Source organism: Oncorhynchus keta, chromosome 19 (genome assembly GCF_023373465.1).
Source record: "Oncorhynchus keta strain PuntledgeMale-10-30-2019 chromosome 19, Oket_V2, whole genome shotgun sequence".
NCBI lineage: Eukaryota > Metazoa > Chordata > Actinopteri > Salmoniformes > Salmonidae > Oncorhynchus > Oncorhynchus keta.
In genome coordinates, this window is record NC_068439.1 from 60,343,525 (window position 1) to 60,368,813 (window position 25,289).

The window sequence follows — 25,289 nt, forward strand, 5'->3', positions numbered from 1 at the left end:
TGATTACAGCCTTGAGTCTTGGGTATGACGCTACAAGCTTGGCACACCTGTATTTGAGTTTCTTCTCTGCAGATACTCTCAAGCTCTGTCAGGTTGGATGGGCAGAGTTGCTGCACAGCTATTTTCAGGTCTCTCCAGAGATGTTCGATTGGGTTCAAGTCTGGACTCTGGCTGGGCCACTCAAGGACATTCAGAGACTTGTCCCAAAGCCACTCCTGCGTTGTCTTGGCTGTGTGCTTAGGGTCATTGTCCTGTTGGAAGGTGAACCTTCGCCCCAGCCTGAGGTCCTAAGCACTCTGGAGCAGGTTTTCATCAAGGATCTCTCTGTACTTTGCTCCGTTCATCTTTGCCTCGATCCTGACTAGTCTCCCAGTCCCTGCCGCTGAAAAACATCCCCACAGCATGATGCTGCCACCACCATAGGTATGGTACCAGGTTTCCTCAAGATGTGACACTTGGCATTCAGGCCAAAGAGTTCAATCTTGGTTTCATCAGGCCAGAGAATCTTGTTTATCATGGTCTGGGAGTCTTCAGGTCCCTTTTGGCAAACTCTAAGCAGGCTGTCATGTGTCTTTTACTGAGGAGTGGCTTCCTTCTGGTCACGCTACCATAAAGGCCTGATTGGTGGAGAGCTGCAGAAATGGTTGTCCTTGTGGAAGGTTCTCCCATCTCCACAGAGGAACTCTAGGGCTCTGTCAGAGTGACCATCGGGTTCTAGGTCACCTCCCTGACCAAAACCCTTCTCCCCCGATTGCTCAGTTTGGCCAGGCAGCCAGCTCTAGGAAGAGTCTTGATGATTCTAAACTTCTTCCATTTAAGAATGATGGAGGCCACTGTGTTCTTGGGGACCTTCAATGCTGCAAAAAAAATGTTGGTACCCGTCCCCAAATCTGCGCCTCGACACAATCCTGTCTCGGAGCTCTATGGACAATTATTTTGACTTCATGGCTTGGGTTTAACTTTGACATGCACTGTCAACCTTATATAGACAGGTGTGTGCCTTTCCAAATCATGTCCAATCAATTGAATTTACCACAGGTGGACTCCAATCAAGTTGTAGAAACATCTCAAGGATGATCACTGGAAACAGGATGCACCTGAGCTCAATTTCGAGTCTCAAAGCAAAGGGTGTGAATACATAGTTTTTATTTTTAATACATTTGCAAACATTTCTAAAAACTTGTTTTCACTGTCATTATAGGGTATTGTGTGTAGATTGCTGAGGATTATTATTTTTTTGATCCATTTTAGAATATGCCTGTGATGTAACAAAATGTGGAAAAGGTCAAGGCTCTGAAAACTGTATATATTTCTTATCAATATTATCCACATTTTTCTCATGATAGTAGAAACAAGTGTCATTAATTATAATAATGGGCTATATCACAATGACAGAGTTCCTTACTTTAATTGAAATTAGGCACTTTTGGGCCTCCCGGGTGGCGCAGTGGTTAAGGGTGCTGTACAGACTTTGGGTTCGCGCCCAGGCTCTGTCGTCTGTTGGGCGACGCACAATTGGCATAGCGTTGTCCGGGTTATGGAGGGTTTGGCCGGTAGGGAAATCCCTGTCTCATCGCGCACCAGCGACTTCTGTGGCGGGCCGTGCGCAGTGCACGCTAACCAATGTTGCCAGGTGCACGGTGTTTCCTCCGACACATTGGTGCGGCTGGCTTTCGGGTTGGGTGGCGCTGTGTTAAGAAGCAGTGTGGCTTGGTTGGGTTGTGTATCGGAGGACACATGACTTTCAACCTTTGTCTCTCCCGAGCCTGTATGGGAGTTGTAGCGATGAGACAAGATAGTAGCTACTAAACAATTGGATACCATGAAAAAGGGGTAAAAAATAAGAATAAATTAGGCACTTTCAGAGTGGGGCAGAGAATAGAATAAGATAGAAAGAAGATTTAATTTTGACAAAAAAATGTCCTAAGTCATTTCTTTAGTAAAAAGACAGGTGCTGCTGCTAATACTGCCATCGTAATTGAGGCAGAGGACATGTACTGTATGTGTACCCCATGTATCTGATGCTGTTTGGCCAAAAAGAGTATGGCATGCCATGTATCTGATGCTGTCTGGCCAAAAAGAGTATGACATGCCATACTCTTTTTGGCCAGACAGCATCAGATACATGGGCTACATATAGTAAGACAGAGGGGCACTGTTTCGCTCGCTTTAATGCTTTCTCCAATGAGATAGTTTCATCGACTTGCGATTGAAGTGAAGTTGGCGGGTGCACAGTGTACTGTTTATTTAGGATTGAATTATTTTGGCTGTACCCTATCTTTTTGAAGTGATTTGTTTGAGAATCAGATGAAAACATAATGACTGGTTGTGTTCATGGCACATTAAAAGGTAATACATTTTTACAATTAAATGACATCTTTACTATAAAAACCTCAGACTAGCCTCTGCCCTGGGGCCTCCAAATCACTAAGTCCACCCCTGGTGACACCCTTTGAAGAAAGGGTGTAAGTGAGTGGGAAGGAATCACTGCAGATAGCTTATATAACTTGGTAGAAGCACTTCATCACCATCAGTGTAGAATCGGAGCAGTTCATTGAATCAGCAACCTACAAGCTGTAGTAGCCAGACCGGCCCATGCAGACAGATAGACAGACAGGCCAGTGATGAGAGAAAGAGAGCCAGAGACAGAGCACAAATAAGTCCAAGCAGAATCAAGACAGGATTATGACATGGAAGAGGAGCCAAGAATATCCCTCTCAGCACACAGAACAGTAAACAGACAAACCAAACACATAATACAAACCACCCTTCATTCTGCCAACTTCTCCTCTCAGATAAAGTCTATGGTAAAAAAACAAGAGTGTGAGGAAACTCTGGGTGTTTGGATACAACTCTACAACATTAGGAGTAAATATGATGCAGATTGAGAGTCATCCTGCAGCTGCAGTAATCAGACAGCTTGCAGTCTTCTTCTGTAATGACTATCACAGTTTCTTGCCTGCTCGAGCTACTAAAATCTTTTGAGATTCAAATGAGGGCTTACCTCTCTAGTTATCTGAATATTTTAAATATTATCATGCTGCCACAGGATAAGGAAAGAGGGAAAGAGAGAGAGGGGATTGCTGCCAGCCCCAACAGCTATAACCTACCACAGCACTGGAGCCTAGGAAAGCCCATTCAGTCAGAAATGATGGTTCTACACTAATGGCCTGGTCTGAAGGCTCCCTTGCCTACGCTACTGATTAGGAAGGAACATTGTGGTCATCACAGTGTCATTAGCCAGTGTTCCTACAGAATCATTCACTTCACACCCCTGTTTCTCCCTCCTCCCTGCATCCTTCCCTCTATGTTGGTCCGAGGCACAGGTTGACGTTGTTTGTCATGAATCTTGCCCTGGAGGCAGAACTAAGTGATTTCTGCTAGATGGACCAAATGCAAAGACAATATTGGTTGTATCTTAACATTTCATGAAAACAAAAGTTTGCTTTTTGGTTTTAATTTATGGTTAGGGTTAGGCATTAAGGTTAACAGTACTGTTAAGATTAGGGTTAAGGTTGGGGTTAGGTTTAAACTATGACTTTGTGGTTGTGCCAGCTTGTGACCAGTCTAAAGAGCTCCCTCCAAGGCAAGATCATTGACAGTAAATGCCAACCTGCGTCTGAGGCAGGGAGTTTCTCCGAACCAAGAGAAGACCTAATGGGTGACAGGCCATTTTTGCACTACAGTACATTGATTACATTTGGGTTGATTATACATTGAGAAATCCCCTTAGTCCCTTTATACCACGATTTAAACAAAAAATAATAGGATAAGCGTATTAGCTAAAACGTGCACTTAAATGGTTTTAAAAAAATAAATAAATAAAGTGTAATTTTATGGATTAGGGTGTGTTAACTACACAAACAAGAGTTGTTGTCATAACCACATCCTTACACCAGCTGCTTGATTAATTCAGGACCTAAATTCTATGTATATCCAACATAACATTTAATCTTGATGGTCACAATCACAATCAAACTCCAAACATCATGTATTCACTGGTATACAGTCAGCTCAACCCACCACCAGTTCTTAACTCTGTCGGACAGTTTGATGACAACAGCATTGACAGCGCATTTAACACAATCCAAACAGTTCCTTTGTGTAAAAGACACATAAAGCATTGAAATGTAAGGCAATGCAGCCAGGCCATTTTGGCAAATCAAGAGTAATTCCATTCTAGATGAATTGTGTGCATCTATCCTGGACCCCATAGGCTTATGAATTTATAACGCGCACATAGCCATGTAATTTAGAGATTATGACACATACAGATGTAGGATCTTAATTCGATCACTCTGTTGCACAGAAACCTCCATACAATGCAGGAAAAGTAAAACTTGTAGTGTATTTTAGGTTTAAAAAGGCTTCTGAAGTTTGTAATTTCCACATTCAAATTTCCGACTTGATTTTCCCTTAACCTTAAGAAAAAAATGATCAACCCCTACAAAAATGTCCATTAATTATAGTCCACAAAATAATTGACATTTCCTGCTGTTGCAGGATTATGTTCCTGCTTTAGCAAACTGCTAAAGCTCAAATGAAGTTCCTACATCTGTACATAGCCACAGTACTTAGCGCTCAGACCTTGGCATTTTCAAACCTAATCCAGACACTTCTCCCAAATACATCCTCATAAATCATTCTCCCAAGACTTTCTATCTTTCCCACTGAGCACTTTGTCTCCATGCAGTCTCTGAAAGATGCCTAACATGCATGTTCACTATGTTGGTAGCATTGTAGTTAAGCTGCCCTAGCACCAAACGGCACATAAGTCCTTATGCAATAGTTTTCTTTTTCCTTCTCTCTTCATGTAAGGGGGGAAATCCTACTGCAGTAGTCAAATGTTGACATTGTTGTGTGGTGTTGAAACGCTGTATGATCATTTCAAATATCAACTACAGAATTGTTGAATGAGCAGAGATTGTCTGGGCTAGAACCATTGTAGAAATGGATAACAGACAATACGGCATGGGTGTGTTCTTGCTGCCTGAACATTTCTGATGTGTGCTTTTGGAACAGTATGCCTGTTCAACCACAGTTTAGAATTGCATAATCTTATTGCAATGTGTGTATGTTGTTGTGTTGTGGTCAAGCTGAACACGCAAACTTAACTATGCTGGTGTATCAAGGGGGGGGGGAGACTTTAGTTAATCTGCTGCTTGAGTTATTCTCACTTCGCTGTGCAATATTCTAAATCAGTCATCATGTTCATTGGTTGTTTCACACATGTTCTTATTCAATTGTTTTCTTGGCAACTGCATCAGGTTTCAAGCCCATCCTTTGTATAAAAGTGAGGTGAAATAAGAACAAGTCGCCTATCACCTGCTACTCGTTAACAGTGTTTGGGTTTTTATATTCACACACAGAGCATCAGACACCACATCAAAACCAAACCTCAGACAATGACCTCATCACTGATGTCATCAATCAATGACCATGTTCTGATCTGAACAATGAGTTGACACTCAGACTCACTGACAAAATTACAACCTACCACACATACAATAAGCATCAACAGATCACTGCATTAGACAGCCTGATTTAAGAGTTAGACAAAACCATGAGCAAGGGGTTTGGTAAATGAAACATTGGTGGAGGTAATGACTTTCTCAGTGGAGCAGACAGTGAAGTGTTAGACAAGTGATGGTCAATCGCACGTTAGAACACATACTAGACTCAGAAAGACAGCATTAAATATAGCTTCGCCAGAGATGGCTTGTATACAGCAAGTACAGCAAGCCGAGTACTTCAAAAGTCGAATTGACTATCCTGTATCATGAGTGTCTAGCAAAAAAAAAACATTGAAAGTTATTGGAGGGTTAAGCATGTTCATGGATCATGTATAATGATATTGTAATCTGAAAATTCAACAGTAGTTATGTAAGTACGGGTCATAACAGCACAGCAAACCTTTTAGCTCAGTCTTAGACATGTTCCGCATATACCATTGCAATTATTTGTCATTATTGTTTGTTGTTTTGCATACTATTCTGATAGAAAGAAAATAACGACAACCAAGCGCAACTAAATTGCAGTGTAGTAAAAAGAGTCTGTAATATCTCCCTGTAATATAATGGCCAAGTAGTGAGGAATAAACCAAGAAACAAACCAGGAAAACCATCAGAATCCACAGTCTCCCCAATAGAGAACATATTACATTTGTTGATGCACCACAAACATTTAGGTCCACTGAAGGTGCAACAGGTTGATCTACTCAGTTTACTGTTGACATTCTGCAGTTTATTACTGTGTTCAACCCTTTTTTCCTTTATTGCTTTTTTTTTATAAGAACATTTCAGCTTTTAAAAAATCTAATATCATAAGAGTTTTTTTTCATAGAAAATCTTTTAAAAAAATCATATACAGTTATATTACACATATGATCCTCTGGCTTCTGTTTCGTTGAACATAAAGGACATTTTGTTACTTTGTGGCACAAAATGTTATAGAATATGCATTGAAACAACAAACATGGGTTAACACGGCGTTGCAAAATAAGGATACACAGACTAAATATACAGAAATCAAAGACATGCATCAATACATTACAGTGCCATGCGTACACAGTCATTTTGGGAAGTCAATGATTTCAATTGGCATTTGTCCCCTTTATATTAAATGTTCAAACCTTCTTACTATACATACATGACATGGCTTTTACAAAAATGCAGTGACACCAACAGTTGCAGGTTTTGTAGCTAGCCTATACCCATCACTTTGGAGTAACTATGTCTGGTTAAAAGTTATGAGATTCTCTCTTGCTATTTAGGCTTTAACGCTTAGGATTAATCATCACCACGGATAAGAGATTTGAGAATGAAATTAGGGATTTACCTTGTCATCATTTTTCTACGTGAGAGATTCATTCATTACTAACTTTCAGACAAAATGGCCGTCATTAGTCTTTTGTGAGGAGGGTGATTTCTTGCATGAGGGAGAGGACCCTTTTCATCCCATTTATTTGACTAAAGGAGGAGTGTGAAAGCCCATGAGCAGGTAAAGGCATTATCTTGATAACTAGCGAGCTACTGTTTCATACAGAAGCAGAAACTGCTTTTCGCTTCTTTACTTCAATATGTTGCTTTCAAGATGGTTAATTGTACTGACCATTTTACTCCTGTAAGCTTCTCTAACTTTTGGTAATAAGACATATAAAGTTCCTTCAGCTGCCCTCATAGCTTTTATTGCCCTTTTTGAGAGGTACTTTGTCCCATTCAAGCAGCACATAAAGACAGCAATGCCCTCTCAAGGTCATAACCTTCAATTAAGAATAACCGACGGACAGCCACATCCTTTTACATGAGAGGCATTCTGTTAAATGCCACAAACCACCCTAAAGGTGACGTATCAGAGGTCAGTGATGACTATCTCCTGCATTCTGACCTTGAGAGTGTCTGCCCTTACAGAGATCTTATCCAGAATCATCAGACTTAGCTTGATAATGCGCTTGGTTTTCCGACGGGGAGAGGGACTCCACTCTGGCCATTCTGGATAGCAGAGAGGCTACTAGAGGAGAATATTGATGTTCTCTGGAGATTTCTAAAGTAGATCAAGCAATGGTCCATGAAAGCCATTGGAATGCTAATATACATCACCAACGGTTGTTTAAACACGCATCATTGTGATGTATGGCATTACTTTGAGGTTTGAACCAATAGGATGTCTTTTACATCATGATTTCATTTGACAGAATATCCATGTACCAACAAATCGGCACCCATATTTTTTTCCCGCTCAAATTATTTGGCACCATAGTCTTTCACACAAACAAAAAGAAACAATGTATCTCTGATTAAATTATGACCTGTCATGTCCAACCCACCCAATCATTTATTTTGTTCATGATGATCCATAATCACCTCTTAATCACGGGACATTGAAACGTGTGACACTGAAACGTGTTAAACACTAAAGATGCCTTGCCAACCATGATGTTCAGATGATTTCTCGAGATACCTCATATCTTAGCCCAGTTAGGAAGGAAGTATGATCTTCAACCTCTGCAGTACTTCCTCCTTTTGGTTTTACTAGTTCAGAGTTGCCTTTTCCCTCCTAGTTAAGCCACCTGCTATGATTTCCTGAACATGCCTAACTCTATTAAGGGATCTGTTCAATCTGTATCGCAGAAGTTACAGTGTGATTGGAATTGAAAGTCAATGTTACCGCGTAAGCGGAGACTGCATTCACAATAAAACTCTGCATATGTCAGCTCAGTCTGAAATGACCTTTATATTTCTATGGTGCAAACTGTAACACTTCAGGGATACAGACTGAATGAAGCCCTAGATTATGTACCTTGCTGCTGTTCTACTCTAATTGTTGGCTAAGAACAGATGTGAGAATGGAAATAAAGCAGATATATCTGTCTTCCTGTAAAATTAACCTTGACAATTGTATCCACACAATGCAATGTGCAGGATAATTCTTCATAATGGACACAGTGTACGCCATCTGCCCAGTTCAGCTGTTCGCTCGGGTGTTTACCGGAAAGAAAGAATGGAATCTAATGTGGGTATGCTTTATTTCTGTGTACTCTCAAACAAATTCAAATGTACACGTCTGTCTGTCTGTCTGTCTGTCTGTCTGTCTGTCTGTCTGTCTGTCTGTCTGTCTGTCTGTCTGTCTGTCTGTCTGTCATACTAATCATACTATAATGGGGTCTTTGTGATGGGGGTAGTATAAGCCTGTGTAGATGATAAAAATATTTAATATGACAAATTGTAGAAAACAATTTAGATAACTTTGACCACCAACCTTGGAGGTACGCATTGCTCTCATTTTTATGCTACCATACTTTCCTCACGATACTGTAGATTTACAATTGTTAGAATATCCCCTTACACATTACACTGTAAGTAAATGTATGATATTGTAGTTTCTTCCTGGTTGTGTGAGAGTGTCTGTATGAACAGCAGAGGGAACCGTTTGCAGACTGTGCAGATAAGATACACTGTCCCATCCAGTCTGAAGGAGTAGCTGATCTATGGGTCTGACCCGGTCTGGTCTCTACTCTAGACAGCATGGCTGCTGGCTGTCTAGCTGGGTCATGGCTGCTGGTCTATATCTCCCTCCCTCCCTCCCTCCTCCTTCTGAGGACTGGTCAGCTTTGACCCCTCTGGCCCTTTGAGGGGCTACAACACATGGCCACCCTCGCTATAGGACATGCTTCCAACACCTCACCCAACAATCACTGAAGACTGTCCCGCTGCCGCTCACCGACACACGGCTTCTCAGACGTTAGTCACATGATCAGGGTTCTCCCTGACTTCAATGCACTCTATCTCCTCCCTCTCCCTCACTCTCTCCCTCTCCATCATCTCCCGCTCCCTCTCCCGCTCTTTCCGTTTTGCCCGTTTTTTCTTCTTGTGCCTTTTTTTTGATGGGGGAAAAAACGTTAGAAACACAGGCAGGATGACGAAACAGTGCAGCACTGTGCAGCCTGCGGTGAGGAGGGAGCACTTGAACAGCGTGTAGGTCAGATTGGAAGGCACAAACACCAAGGGCAACATCCCGATAACGAAACAGCAGGCGTTTTGCAAAATGGCCGCCCCGTGCTCCTCTAACGAGATCTTAATGCACTGGGTCCTGGTGTGCTCCGTGGCCAGTACGAAGGTGTACAGGTGGGGTGCACAGTGATCCATGGCAAAGTTGAGAGTATAAATAAGGCACAGGATAGAGATGCTGTCCATGTGTACATTCCAGAGTGTCATGAGGCCCAGGACCCCCAGCTCTACGGAGGTGACGGTCAGGATCAACCAGAAGTTCCCCAGAGGGTTGATGACCAGGAAGAAGGTGAGGATGAGGATGGTGAGCACGCTGAAGGCCGATGTGAGAATGGGTGAGACCACAGAGGAGCTGTAACGGTCCATGTAGACGAAGGTGGGGTTGAAGACGATGAACTTGATGTTGTTGATGAGCGAAAGGGGGCGGAGCCTCTCCAGCAGTTCTACCACTTCCTCCCGTGTCTTCTCTGTGGTCCGCGCCACCAGGTACATCCTGGACGCGATGATCTCCATTTCATCCCCATCTGTCTTGGACAGAATGATGTCCTCCATGAAGTGCTGATACTCCGGGCTGCGCAGGAAGGAGCCCTGCAGGATGGTGATGAAATCACTTTTGGTCGAGGCGCTCACATTCACCACCTTCAGATACTGAAAGTAGTTATCCATCCAGGAGATCTTGTTGAAGCCGTGGCTCAGCGTTGTGAGGTGCTCCTGCACCGTGGAGTTCCAGTACTCAATGGGCTCATAGATGTAGAAGCCGATCACGGGGCTGTAGTTACTGAAGTACTTCTGCTGGGTCGTGGCGTAGGACACACTGGGCGTGTTGCTGGCTAGGAGGTTGACGATGTTGGATCCATCACTGATTTGTAAACATCCCATGAAGGAGAAGGAGGCGTAGATCAGGTAGAGGATGACCACAAAGGGCTTGACATAGGTGTTGGTTATCCACTCTGTGTAGTGCTCCCTCAGGAAGTGCTGGATGAAGTGGTTGTGGTAGGGCACGACCTCGTGGTGCGTGACATGGTCATGGCCGTCGCTCATCATGGTCTTGAACCAGGTGGGCTGACGGTCCAGGTACTCCACTGAGGGGATCTTACAGCAGAACACACTGTGGTAGCGGTTCTGCTCCAGCTGACCAGCGAACACCAAGCAGGAACCGTAGAAGGAGAACACGTAGAAGTAGTTGACCAGGACGGCCACGCACATGCTCTGGCAGAAGATCTTCACCGACTCAATGTTGGTGAAGGGGCTGGCACCCATGCCGAAGGTGATGATGTAGAGGGAACTGGTCATAGTATAGCACACCATCACGTCGGCGAAGGCGTCTGCCACGCGTTCCTTGAAGGGAAGGCTTTCTCGAGTTCTTCGCCAGCCCGCCAGGAGCTCAAACACTCCTTTGGTTCCATGACCTGAAATGACAGGAACACATACGTTGTCAATGCCAATGCCTGTGAATACACATTAGTCAATTTCTGTTTATCAGTTTTAAAATGATACCATTGTAATACTGAAGTAAAATACTTTAAGCAGCAATCAGCAGATAAAATAATAAAGCGTTATTTTGCCCGTTTCAGTAAAAAGCAGATGGATGAGGTAGGAGATGTGTAACCACTGTCAAATTCTTAAAAACAGCTATATGGGTGCAAGAATGAACCATCCATGATATCAAAATTATAGTTTTAACCATGTTTTGATGCTATAAAGCATTTGTTTACATTTACTTTTGTAGGCTCGACCCTAAACTCTGTTACCTGGTAATACATGGCAAATGGTCCAGGAACAACAAGGAAAACATAACGGACAACGCCCAAGGACTCGTCAGCCGTTCCACCTCGGAGGGGCCACAATGTATCTCTCTGTTTCAATAGTCAGTCCTCTGGATACTGTATGTGTCATAGAAAAGTACTACAGTATTCATGTCTGGTATCTATCTGAAACGTGTTCACTTGAGGATAACTCCGATGCTATGTATGATCTCTGTGGTAACTTATATTTTTGTACAGGGTGAACTCTAAATGACTCTATAAAAAGGAATCCTGTCTTATTTCCATTGGTCTCGCCCCCCACACAAGCCTTTAGATGCTGTGACACTCTGTGGAGATTGGGCCTTGGTGGTCAGGTTACTCTAAACTTGGTATTGTTTGATTGGTCAATGGTTGTGGGTTTTGGGTCGAAAAGGTTACACCTTTAGATGTTATAAATGGAATTAAATGCCTTTGTTCCGTCTCTTATACTGTATCCAGTCGTTGGAGGAAGGTTTGATCAATTCTCATTTCCTAGGCTTCTAGGCCTCTGGCCTAGTAGACATCTCTCGGATCATTCTTAGAATAATGCCTAGTAATGCTTGTTAATGCTTTGTAACTTAATCTTTATGCCTTGTATGTGAATCCATTCGACAAATTATTTAAAGACACTTGTATTTAGAATTAAATTCTCAGACATTTCTTGATTGCCTATTACTGTAACTCAACCATAGTATATATATTTTATGGAATCGGATAAACATTTCAATACGCTAATTGCTTAGTCTTATTATGAGTCGCATGTGAGGTGTATATAATATGCATATATGATCACTATTACCCCCCACTACTCTTTGTTTACAAATATTGGAGCAAAACAAGCTTATATTTGGGGTTCTGATTGGGTACGACAGTTGAACTTAGCTCATGAGATATTTCTAAGTTATGTTCTTTAAAAATCAATTGGTACATATCATTAACTAATCCAAAAATGGATGTAGCAACTGCAGATTGCCCCTTTAAATGCAAAAATACACAAGTTAAATCTGTGGGATTGCTCATGAGCTATAAAAAGAGCCGTAAATAGACGCACTCAGGGGATATGCTCCATATTCACCCCCCCCACACACACACACACACACTGTAGTGACGGGTCACAGCCATATTACTGTCTGGGAGCTGCCTGCCGTAAATGTGTTGGCTTTTGAACAATATAATAAATGTAACACTTTTCCATCTCCTAAATATTTCAGTGGGAGTGGTTGATTTGGCCCATCTTCATGTGTTCCACACTGTTTAAAATATTTCCTTAAAAATCTCCATGGTTGGGTCCTTGCTCTCAACGGCGTCATACATTTTGACTAATTTGACAAGGGCGGAAAAAAACGTAACAATAAAGGATTACGCCGAAATAATGAGTGAGGTGGATTGAATTTGCTTGCTTTTAGATTTATGAAGCTGTGGTACAAGTCAATGAATTATTGTCAGTTCGTTTAGAAGGTGTGTGTGGGAAATTCAGGCTGCATACAGTACATGCAGCAGTTATCCCAAAAATAAATAAAGGGGCTGTGTCAATGCAAATAGTCCAGGTGGCCATTTGATTAATTGAAGTGGGTCTAGAGTTTCCGGGTGATGGTGATGATGTGAGCCATGACCATCCTTTGAAAGAACTTCATGGCTACTGACATGAGTGCTACGAGAAGGTAGTCATTTAGACAGGTTATCTTTGCTTTCTTGGGCACAGGGACTATGGTGGTCTGCTTGAAACATGTAGATATTACAGAGTCGGTGAGGGAGAGGTTGAAAATGTCAGTGAAGACACTTGCCAGTTGGTCCGCTCATGCTCGGAGTACACTTCCTGGTAATCCATCTGGCCCCATGGCCTTGTGTATGTTGACCTGTTTAAAGGTCTTGCTCACATCGGCTACGGAGAGCGTGATCACACAGTCGTCCGGAACAGCTGGTGCTCTCATGCATACTTCAGTGTTGCTGCCTCGAAGCGAGCATAAAAGACTGGGTGGCCATTTGAATAATTGTTCAGCAGGCTTATGGCTTGGGGGTAAGAACTGTTAAGGAGACTTTTGTAACTAGACTTGGCGCTCCGGTACCGCTTGCCACGAGGTAGCAGCGAGAACAGTCTATGACTTGGGTGACTGGAGTGTTTGACAATTTTTTGGGCCTTCCTCTGAACACACCTAGTATATAGGTCCTGGATGGCAGGAAGATTTGCATCAGTGATGTACTGGGCTGTATGCACTACCCACTGTAGCGCCTTACGGTCGGATGCTGAGCAGTTGCCATAGCAGGAGGTGATGCAACCGGTCAGGATGCTCTCGATAGTGCAGCTGTAGAACTTTTTGAGTATCTGGGGACCCATGCCAAATCTTTTCAGTCTCCTGAGGGGGAAAAGGCGTTGTCGTGCCCTCTTCAGGACTTGTGTTTGGACCCTGATAGTTTGTTGGTGATGTGGACACCAAGGAACTTGAAACTCTCGACTCGCTCCACTACAGCCATGTCGATGTGAATGGGGGTGTGTTCGGCCATCCTTTTCCTGTAGTTAACAATCATCTCCTTTGTCCTGCTCACATTGAGGGAGAGGTTGTTGTCCTGGCACCACACCAGGTCTCTGACCTCCTCCCTATAGGCTGCCTCATCGATAGTGTTAGAGTCGTGCTTGCCCACACAGTCATGGGTGAACAGGTAGTACAGGAGGGGACTAATCATGCACCCCTGAGGGACCCTCATGTTGAGGATCAGTGTGGCAGATGTGTTGTTGCCTACCTTTACCAACTGGGGGCGGCCCGTCAGGAAGTCTAGGATCCAGCTGCAGGGGGAGGTGTTTAGTCCCAACGTCCTTAGCTTAGTGATGAGCTTTGAGGGCACTATGGTGTTGAACGCTGAGCTGTAGTTAATGAACAGCATTCTCGCATAGCTGTTACTTTTGTCCAGGTGTGAAAGGGCAGTGTGGAGTCAGATTAAGATTGCGTCATCTGTGGATCTTTTGGGGCGGAATGCAAATTTAAGTGGGTCTAGTTTTTCCCAGATGATAGTGTTGATGTGAGCCATGACCAGCCTTTGAAAGATCTTCATTGCTACCGGTGTGAGTGCTACGAGGAGGTAGTCACTTAGGCAGGTTAACTTCGCATTATTGGGCACAGGGACTATTGTGGTCTGCTTGCCTTGAAGCAAGCATAAAGGGCATTTAGCCCATCTGGTAGGCAGTTGGGTTTCCCTTTACATTCTTTAATAGTTTGTAAGCCCTGACACATCTGACAAGCATCAGAGCCGGTGTTGTAGGATTCAATCTTAGTCCTGTATTGAAAAGATTCCAGTTTGTACTAGCAAAACAGTTCTGCGTCATCTGACCACTTCCGTACTGAGCGAGCAACTGGTACTTCCTGCTTTAGTCTTCGCTTGTAAGCAGGAATCAGGAGGATGGAATTATGGTTCAATTTTCCAAATGGAGGGCTAGGGGGAGCTTTGTATGCCTCTCTGTGTGTGGAGTAAAGGCGGTCTAGAGTTTTTTGCCTCTGGTCACACGTGATATGTTGGTAAACATTTGGTAAAACAGATTTAAGTTTGCCTGCATTAAAGTCCCCAGACACTAGGAGGGCCGCTTCTGGATGAGCATTTTCTTATTTGCTTATGGCTTTATATAGCTTGTTGAGTGCGGTCTTAGTGCCAGCGTCGGTTTGTGGTGGTAAATAGACAGCTACGAAAAATATAGATGAAAACTCTCTTGGTAGATAGTGTGGTCTACAGCTTATCATGAAATACTCTACCTCAGGCGAGCAATACCTCAAGACTAACTTAATATAAGATGTTGCGCACCAGCTGTTATTGACAAATAGACCACCACCCCCACCCCTCGCCTTACCGGACATAGCTGTTCTGTCCTGCCGATGCACGGAAAACCCAAACAACTGTATATTATCCGTGTCGTAGTTCAGCCACGATTCGGTGAAACATAAGATATTACAGTTTTGAATGTCCTGTTGGTAGGATAGTCTCGAATGGAGCTGATCCAGTTTATTCACCAGTGATTGCACTTTGGCCCACTCGCCGACGAATTCTCACAAGGCACCCTGATCTCCGCCCACTGTATTTCCTTATTTTCTTCATGCAAATGACAGGGATTTGGGCCTTATCTGGGAGCAACATTATATCCGATGCGTCAGACTCATAAAAAACCCGTCTTTGTCCAGTTCGATGTGAGTAATCGCTGTTCTGATATCCAGAAGCTCTTTTCGGTCATAAGAGAAGGTAGCATCATGATTATGTACAAAATAAGTTACAAACAAAGAGAAAATACACAAAATAACACAATTGGTTAGGAACGCGTAAATCGGCAACCATCCCATCCGGCGCCTTTCTTTATTTCCTGCATATCTGGCGCTATTTCCTACATATCTGACATGAAAAAACATGGCATTTCTGGGTATGATTGGAAAAACCCTAGGTTACATTAACGTGATTTATGAGTTGCAGGTGGGGAATGGATGAGAGTGTTGGGCCCATGTGGTAAAATATCCCCAGATATTATCTCCACTAGAATGACTGCGAAAACAAACTCTGTTACCAAAGCCTTGGTCTGATGTCACCAAAGACCTGCCAGAAAAATACATAATTTAAAAACACATTTTTTTACAGCATCTTTGAAATTCTCTTTGTAATGAAAAGCACTATCTAAAATAAATATATTATTATGTGCATATACAACATACAAAATCAGTCAGGCTGACAGGGACAGGATTTCCACTCAGACACAATAAAAAAATTATATAGTTTGGGCTATTTTGAATTCGAGCTGTACGGTGCAGAAATCCATGCCTACGATGAATATATGAATACTCGGTATATACTGTACATTGAGATTACATGACAGAGTTTGTAGGCTAGAGTCTCTGAGGCCTAATACCCAGTAAATAGCCTGCAGGTACAGACAGGATCTGACTCTATAGGACTTCTGGCTAATCCTCTGCATCATCATCAGGGGCATCCCTGGGCTCTCTCTCTCTCTCTTAACAGAAATGGGACTGAATGAGCCTCCATACACAGACCAAAGTGACACACTTTCCACTCCACTGAACCCCTGACAGGTCCTTTATCATTAAACTCCAGTTACATGAATGATTGGGTTAAATAATACACGTGCAGAGAGGAATTAGAAGGCGCAGTATAAACTGGTGCTTGTGACTCAGCCGGTCGGTCCTATGCAACAACAACATCAGTCAGAAACAGAAGCAGCTCTGATAAACACAGTGTATGTTATCACTCCCCCCAGATGCTGCTAAAATGCTTTATTCGTTAGCTACTGTAAATGTGAAGTCGGCCATAAGTAGGCTTGAGGACACAAATGTGTTTGTCTCCTGCATGGATCTATGAATCACTGTTGCATTCTAGTAGTGTCAGGTTGTCCGAGGTCAGGAACACTGTTGCATTCTAGTAGTGCCAGGCTGTCCGAGGTCAGGATCACTGTTGCATTCTAGTAGTGTCAGGTTGTCCGAGGTCAGGATCACTGTTGCATTCTAGTAGTGCCAGGTTGTCCGAGGTCAGGATCACTGTTGCATTCTAGTAGTGCCAGGCTGTCCGAGGTCAGGATCACTGTTGCATTCTAGTAGTGCCAGGTTTTCCGAGGTCAGGATCACTGTTGCATTCTAGTAGTGTCATGTTGTCCGAGGTCAGGATCACTGTTGCATTCTAGTAGTGCCAGGTTGTCCGAGGTCAGGATCACTGTTGCATTCTAGTAGTGTCAGGTTGTCCGAGGTCAGGATCACTGTTGCATTCTAGTAGTGTCAGGTTGTCCGAGGTCAGGATCACTGTTGCATTCTAGTAGTGTCAGGTTGTCCGAGGTCAGGATCAATGTTGCATTCTAGTAGTGCCAGGTTGTCCGAGGTCAGGATCTCTGTTGCATTCTAGTAGTGTCAGGTTGTCCGAGGTCAGGATCACTGTTGCATTCTAGTAGTGCCAGGTTGTCCGAGGTCAGGATCACTGTTGCATTCTAGTAGTGTCAGGTTGTCCGAGGTCAGGATCACTGTTGCATTCTAGTAGTGTCAGGTTGTCCGAGGTCAGGATCACTGTTGCATTCTAGTAGTGTCAGGTTGTCCGAGGTCAGGATCACTGTTGCATTCTAGTAGTGTCAGGTTGTCCGAGGTCAGGATCACTGTTGCATTCTAGTAGTGCCAGGTTGTCCGAGGTCAGGATCTCTGTTGCATTCTAGTAGTGCCAGGCTGTCCGAGGTCAGGATCACTGTTGCATTCTAGTAGTGCCAGGCTGTCCGAGGTCAGGATCACTGTTGCATTCTAGTAGTGCCAGGTTGTCCGAGGTCAGGATCACTGTTGCATTCTAGTAGTGTCAGGTTGTCCGAGGTCAGGATCACTGTTGCATTCTAGTAATGCCAGGTTGTCCGAGGTCAGGATCACTGTTGCATTCTAGTAATGTCAGGTTGTCCAAGGTCAGGATCACTGTTGCATTCTAGTAGTGTCAGGTTGTCCGAGGTCAGGATCACTGTTGCATTCTAGTAGTGTCAGGTTGTCCGAGGTCAGGATCACTGTTGCATTCTAGTAATGCCAGGTTGTCCGAGGTCAGGATCACTGTTGCATTCTAGTAATGTCAGGTTGTCCAAGGTCAGGATCACTGTTGCATTCTAGTAGTGTCAGGTTGTCCGAGGTCAGGATCACTGTTGCATTCTAGTAGTGTCAGGTTGTCCGAGGTCAGGATCATTGTTGCATTCTAGTCGTGTCAGGTTGTCCGAGGTCAGGATCACTGTTGCATTCTAGTAGTGTCAGGTTGTCCGAGGTCAGGATCACTGTTGCATTCTAGTAGTGTCAGGTTGTCCGAGGTCAGGATCACTGTTGCATTCTAGTAGTGTCAGGTTGTCCGAGGTCAGGATCACTGTTGCATTCTAGTAGTGTCAGGTTGTCCGAGGTCAGGATCACTGTTGCATTCTAGTAGTGTCAGGTTGTCCGAGGTCAGGATCACTGTTGCATTCTAGTAGTGTCAGGTTGTCCGAGGTCAGGATCACTGTTGCATTCTAGTAGTGTCAGGTTGTCCGAGGTCAGGATCACTGTTGCATTCTAGTAGTGTCAGGTTGTCCGAGGTCAGGATCACTGTTGCATTCTAGTAGTGTCAGGTTGTCCGAGGTCAGGATCACTGTTGCATTCTAGTAGTGCCAGGTTGTCCGAGGTCAGGATCACTGTTGCATTCTAGTAGTGTCAGGTTGTCCGAGGTCAGGATCACTGTTGCATTCTAGTAGTGTCAGGTTGTCCGAGGTCAGGATCACTGCTGGCTGCTTCATTCATTCAAGTCTCCTGCTCTGCCTCCTTCTGACACCATGCCTGCATGCTCACTGGGGATTTCATCTTTTTTTTTAAGTGACTCGCTCTGAGGTATGGTGGTATCTGTCTTTGCTGTCTGAAACACAGAATGCAAGACTATGGAAGCTGGTACAAGCATTTCGCTACACTCGCAATAACATCTGCTCACCATGTCTGTGTGACCAATGCAATTTGATTTGATTTGGTAGCTCACCAGTAACATAGGTTGTAGGCAAAATAGGATAAATAATTGAGCACATGAGGAATAGCTCTCATTTTGTTTCTCATCATTCTGTACAGGTAGACTTATGAACAAAGTGAAGAACAAGACCCTTTTGGGATTGCCTTCCATCCATTTCTGCCTCTGGGCAAAAACTTGATCGTACTGATATAATACTGTTTAATGAATACACACTTGGAAGATTACAGTTTCACCTTGATTACTTTGAGGCTTACTTCTAGGCTACTTAAACCCTTTACACTTGTGGGAATTGGCATATATGGATAGGGCTAAATGGAAATATCTCTTACAGAAGACATTTTAAAAGCATATGCATAAGCATGGTATCAATTGAAAGGGAAAAGTTTGGAGATTATAGATAAATTATTAGACCAAAGTTGAGGACACAACAGTTCACCTGACACAAGATCCAAGCATCACACTGTTGATTTTATGTGTATTTTACATGTACTGTACTTTACACAGCATAAGATAACAAAATCTGATACATTCAGTAATATGATGAGAATATTCTAGGAAAATTTGTGGACATAACATAAGAAAAAACAATTGCAAGGGTTTGAGTAGGAGGACTTACTGGTGTCTCCAAGTGGCCACACACCTCTCCAATGTGTGCACAGTTCCTAGCTATGCTGTTGAGGAACTACAGCAAGCACACTTGTAGTTGTTTTGTTTGGAAGACAACTCTGCTGCATGCACCGCATCACACAGTTACTTCTGTTGTTTACGCAATCCAAAAACTGCCCATTATAAATTGCAATCTGTGTGACGTGGGCATCATTTGAAAGCTTGTTCGATTGCCAACACGACTAGCTAAGTTCTAAAATACGATCTGACAGTGTGGGTTCAACCTCTTGCCGCACACGGTGCTCACGTTCAGAACGGCTGTCAGTCAAAACCCATACAGCGCTGTGAAGCGTAGAGCCAGAGCTCTGACGTCATTTATAGCCACTGCGTTCCAATTTAGGTGCTTATCAGTGCCCAAATCTGCCATTTCCAACCAGAATACGGTTACGAGTGTAAACGGCTAGCGAGAAACAACATAGTAAACAGGGAATGTAACAGAATTCAAATGAAGGGATGAGAGAACTTTCAGAAACAACATATTCATGACTGTGATCTTCATTCAGGCAGAGCAACCTCAAATAGTTCAGGAGACACTGTCACATTCAATATGCAAACAATGTCTGACACGCAACGTCTGAAAGAACCCAATCTCCTCAATCTCCTCAATCTCAATCAAAAATGAGGTGAAAAAACAAATACACAAGTCTGAAACCATGACTGTTCAATGCCATATCAGCTTTCCCCTAGACAGAGAACGGTATTCTCAGACGGTTCAACACTGAAAAGCCAAATTGTAGCTTGCAACTGCATACGCTTCAGAGAGAGAAGTTGATTTGCAGTCCACAGGCCTTCCCAGACATGTCCCTCGTGGGCTGTAGAGCCATGCTGTTGGCAGAACATACAGTACAGTATGTGTGGAAGGGCTAGCATGGCTTCTGCCCATAAAACAATAAAGCAAAACCAGTGCCTCTTTGTGAAGGATAATCTCATTTTAATGACTGGGACAGACAACCGCTAGCCATACAGTCGGACACATTGTGATCGTCACGACAGCCATCTCAGTACATTCAGAGTCAAGAGGAATAGGCTACAGCAGGGATGGGCAACCCTTTTGTAGGCCTGCGGACCAATACAACTTACTGTTGAGAGTTAGAATAATAGAATACACAAGGTTCAATTTCAAAATGTGGTTGTGCATCATCAGTCACTTAATTAGCCTATGTCAGCAAAAACATTTCATATTGGTAAGTTAGTCTAGCGGCCAACTATCGAAACTTGTAGTAAGCATGGTCGAACTACCGCCCGGGGTGGGGCCCATTGATCATCAGTTATCATATTAAAAACTGCAAACATTTGCCTCCACCCTATGGCAAAATGTGTAGAATTGCAGGGAATTACCTGTAAAACTGTCTCCCACCCCCATCAAAGTTGCCATTCCCTGGGCTATAGGGAGGCCCACCTGCCTCCTCTCTCAGGAGGAGACAGGCACTTTATGTTGAAATCCCAGACATTATCTAAACGTCCCATTCTCACGATGCTGCCTGGCACCGTACATTCTGTTCCGGATGGAGAGAGGACATTCACGTTAAGAAAAAGATCACTTTATTTGTCAATTGTCAGTTCAAACTGAAATGTGACTTCCACCATTAGCCCAACTCCTTCGAAAGACACATACAGGTTTTTGGTTAAGTGCCTTGCTCAACTGCAAAACTTCAGGCAATGGTATCTAGGATTTGATAATTGCAACCCTCCGGTTGCCAGCTCACTTCCTGGCAGAATTTTCCTTCCGGACGCAGGATTCAAACTGGCAACCCTTTGCTGGCTTGCGTCTCTAACCGCTAGGCTACCTGCCGTCCCCGATCTCCGAAGCGGAGCAGCGTGCCATGCGGCAGTAGCCAACGGTATCTCAGGAGGAGGCGGTTAGATGAAAGGTTGTACCTCATTTCCACTGCAGCTCCCAGACAGGTACAACATCCCACTGAGCTTGAGGGGGCAGTTTGTCAAAGGCCTCTGGTGGACCATTTCAGGCACGACAAAGGACTTGGAACAATTATTGGCAGGAGGGAGGCCTCATCCCCGAGCCGGAGTCGCATCAGCCCGAGTCATTAAACCAAATTACAGCTCTTAAACTTCAATGGCATACAGGCAGAAAACACATCAATCTCAGATGAGGAAAACACCTCGCCATTGATTTTTTATTCGCATACATTTTTCACAGGTGATGTGACAGAGCAAACATTGGAAAGATAGTTCTGCTTTCTTCGAGAATGTATCAAACTTGATAAAAAGACAGATGAGTAGTGGTAATAAAGAATGTGGCTTTGTGGCTTTGCGGAGTATAGTTTACCTACATCGAAGTAAACTAACGTCAAATCAATATCCTGACAAAATCTAAAATAAAACCAGGTGTTTAGATAATGACCAACTTTATAATCTGTTTGTATCATTTTATTTCCCTCTGAGCAACAAACTAGCTCTTGCTAGACTTTTGAAACATGTCTTTCAATAGTAATTCGTTAAGCTACAGATACTGGTTTCCCAATGCTGTCTACTCTGAAATATACATTTTTTCCAAATCCTGGCCTAGTTAGCAGCAGTCGTTCTCTCTGTAGGTGAGCTAATCCCTCTGCAGTGGATTACAGATGCAATGAGTATAGCCTACAATACTATATAATGAAAGAGGGAAGCCCTGATAACAGACACAGCTAGCCGACACATGGGCATCACATGTGGTTCCAGACAGCATAGCACAGCACAACCTAATCTGCCCACTGCCTGCCCTGAGGCATGGAGAGGGGAGGCCCAGCCATCTGGAGAAACTCACTGCTAATGGTCAGAGGTGGAAGGATGTAAGAGACACACACACACATACATATAGGTACTAATACCAGTCTATTCCTTAAACCTGCAGCATGGTGGAAAACACATGAAAGATATGAAAACATGTCTCACCCGCTGACTGTAACAGCCACCATGGGTAAATAAAGATATGAGCTTTCACTGCATTTGGTTCGTCAATCACATACAATTCCAAATTCCTTTTGCTAAAATGTACAAGATACAAAAGACAATCTGAAAATATTGTTTTATTTTGTGGTTCTTTTTGTTTCTTTCTGTTTGTCCGTTGAGAGCTAATCTGAAAACCCAAAGGTGGCCAAGTTTGCTCAGCTGGAAACTATATTTCTGCAGTGAATCTTCAGATTCCTAATAGGAGTGTGATGGGTCCTGCATTTATGATACTTCAGCAATGCAAAGGAAATCATGAATTACTGTTGGAGTTTAAATGGGAGACGAATAAAAACAAATTAAATGGAAGAGGGAAAAAAATAGGTCCCCTGCAAAACTGCACGATTTGGCTATGGAACTTTATTTGAGTGAGACATTAGAAAATACATTAGAAAATTAGAAACAACATTAGAAATGTATGATATTCATCATAGTGTTGAACTGGGGTGTTAATTAACAAGGCAGAACAAAATACAAATATTAACTGTCGCATTGTAATCAATGAATTAGTTCTATTGATCTGACTGAGACTGCTTTTGATGAACACAGAACTGCTCTATAACATGACATACTGTATAAGGGGCAGAATGGTGGATCTCTGTCTATGCATATCTACATGTATCTGTCAAACATAGATACAGTTATAATCATTATTTCTCTGGATGGATCAAATCCATTTCATACTTATGTGGATTCTGATCCATACCCAGATCATCCTAAATCAATTACTCTGACTTGTGCCTCTGAGTTTGATTAAAGGTGATAAATGATATTTACAAATGTGAGCACACACATGAGTCAGATAAATCCGGTAAAGCCAGTTATGTCATTTCAGTAATAACACCAGGAGTCGTGTTCTGCAGAAATGGATTCTGAAACATTCCAAGAGAAATGGAACAGCTAATTTAGTAATTTGCATTTTGAAGTTTCTCTTGCTGGAAAAACACTACTTAACATTAATTGTTTAAGCCTTGTGTTCCTGGCTGCTGAATTAGAAATTCACAGGAGGAGAAGAAACCCTCTTTACTTTGGGTCTGTGTATTTGTGTGCAATTAGAAAATATCTCAGTATCTGTGCAGTGGGTCATTACATCCCTGAGGGAATACAAAGTATATCAGTTTCTATTTAAGCAATAAGGCCCAATATATGGCCAATATAGGGTTGTTCTTAGTGATGACGCAACGTGGAATGCCTGGACACAGCCCTTAGCCGTGGTATATTGGCCATATATCACAAATCCCCGAGGTGCCTTATTGCTATTAAAAACTGTTTACCAACATAATTAGAGTGTTAAAATGAAGTGTTTTGTCATACCCGTGGTATACGGTCTGATATACCACGGCTGTCAGCCAATCAGCATTCAGGGCTCGAACCACCCAGTTTCTAATGGACATTTGATTCCGGTAATTTCATTCCAGCCATACACCAATCCAGAAACAATTGAATTGTGAGAGTGTGTGAGGGAGTGAGTGAGTGAGTGAGTGTGTGTGTGTGCCTGCGTGCCTGTGTAAATGACCTATCTGATAATTTTATGGTAAGACAGACAATCACCTTAAATGTGCAACTATGGGTCATAGGATGGCATTACAGTAACAGTGCCAATATCAGCTAAGCATCAAACCTGATTAGGATAATGGATAATGGACCATAACACACAAAACAGTTTCTCACTTGTAAACATTTTACGGAGCAACTGAAACAAGTGGTCCAGTTATGGGCCATTGGGCAGAGTGTTTGGGTCATATACATTTAAGAGCAATTCACTGGATTCAGTTTGATTGAAACTGGTGCTCTAAGATGTCATACTGTGCTGCATGGGGTGGAGAGTCTTAATGATTGCCTCAGCAGTCTCTGGTTACATTACTGCTTTTCATTTAAAGCTTCCACTTCTGAGATGACCAAATAAAGGAGCTATTCAGACACACCCACAAGAGATGACACGATTTCACCACAGCAAGTGACATGTGGGAACAATGGGGGATTTAAGATGGCTTGTTTGAAACGTTCTCAAAAAGTAATTGGTGAAACCGACTATAAAACGTACAGTATCAACATAGTTATTTGTCTAGAATAGAATGGAACAGAATGCAACTTTATTATCCATTGACATCTAGACACAAAACATGGAAGCTGTTGCCTTGTGAACTTGGCAATCTGTCTTGAGAGGCCAATAGAACTATAGACCTGGAAGGAACAGATCTGTGAAGTCAAAGCACATTTCCTGCTAACAGTTCAATTAAATATGGATTACCCTAACATACATACCACTGCATTGATTCTCATCTATAAAGTGGCTTCCTCCCCAGTCAATACTCGCCTTCTCACTTACCACAAAGCAGATCACTTAAAACAGCATCTGGCTCATTCTTACTGCTGTAAACTGGAGTAAATGGTAAGAACATACAGAAAAGAGACATTTGACAAACTGCTCCTCTCTCTGAGTTTATTATGTATTTAGACAGGCATAAATCCAAAGTTAAGATAGATGATGTGAATGAATTTGGGCAAAACATACAGACCCAAGTACTGTATTGGTAAAAGTTCAGGTAGAGGAAAGTATGCATCATCTAACCATATTGCATGGTGAGTGGTTTCTCTCTCTGCCTGGGTGAACATGGAAATGCCATTCTAACTTAGGTTGCTGCCACATTGCCCTGAAATCTCTCTGCTTCCTGGTCCAACACGGCAATGGGAAATGAAATAGCTGCTAGCTTAATGACATGTAATATGTCATGCTTGAGGACATTAGTGATAAGCAGCTCTATCAGCATGTATCTAATGTCTTCCTGAATATTTTCCGCTCTCCTTGGAGCAGATCAATAGGTTTTGTTCAACACATACACTTTCCTATCCACTAAATGTATATATTTTGGTTTGCTCTGCAAGATAAATTAAGTTTGTGTGAATCTTA

At 42.9% G+C, this 25,289-nt stretch overlaps 1 protein-coding gene across 1 annotated transcript in view; it reads right to left on the reverse strand.

Moving 5' to 3' along the window:
- Nucleotides 1–9,047: 9,047 nt before the first annotated feature.
- Nucleotides 9,048–25,289, reverse strand: part of LOC118397865 (patched domain-containing protein 1-like) — a 39,259-nt gene continuing 23,017 nt past the window's right edge. The window contains exons 3-4 of the mRNA XM_052468951.1: nucleotides 9,408–10,915; nucleotides 9,048–9,134 (exon numbers count right to left, since the gene is read on the reverse strand). Coding sequence (XP_052324911.1) covers nucleotides 9,048–9,134; nucleotides 9,408–10,915 — 1,595 coding nt within the window. The remainder of the gene's footprint in view (nucleotides 9,135–9,407; nucleotides 10,916–25,289) is intronic.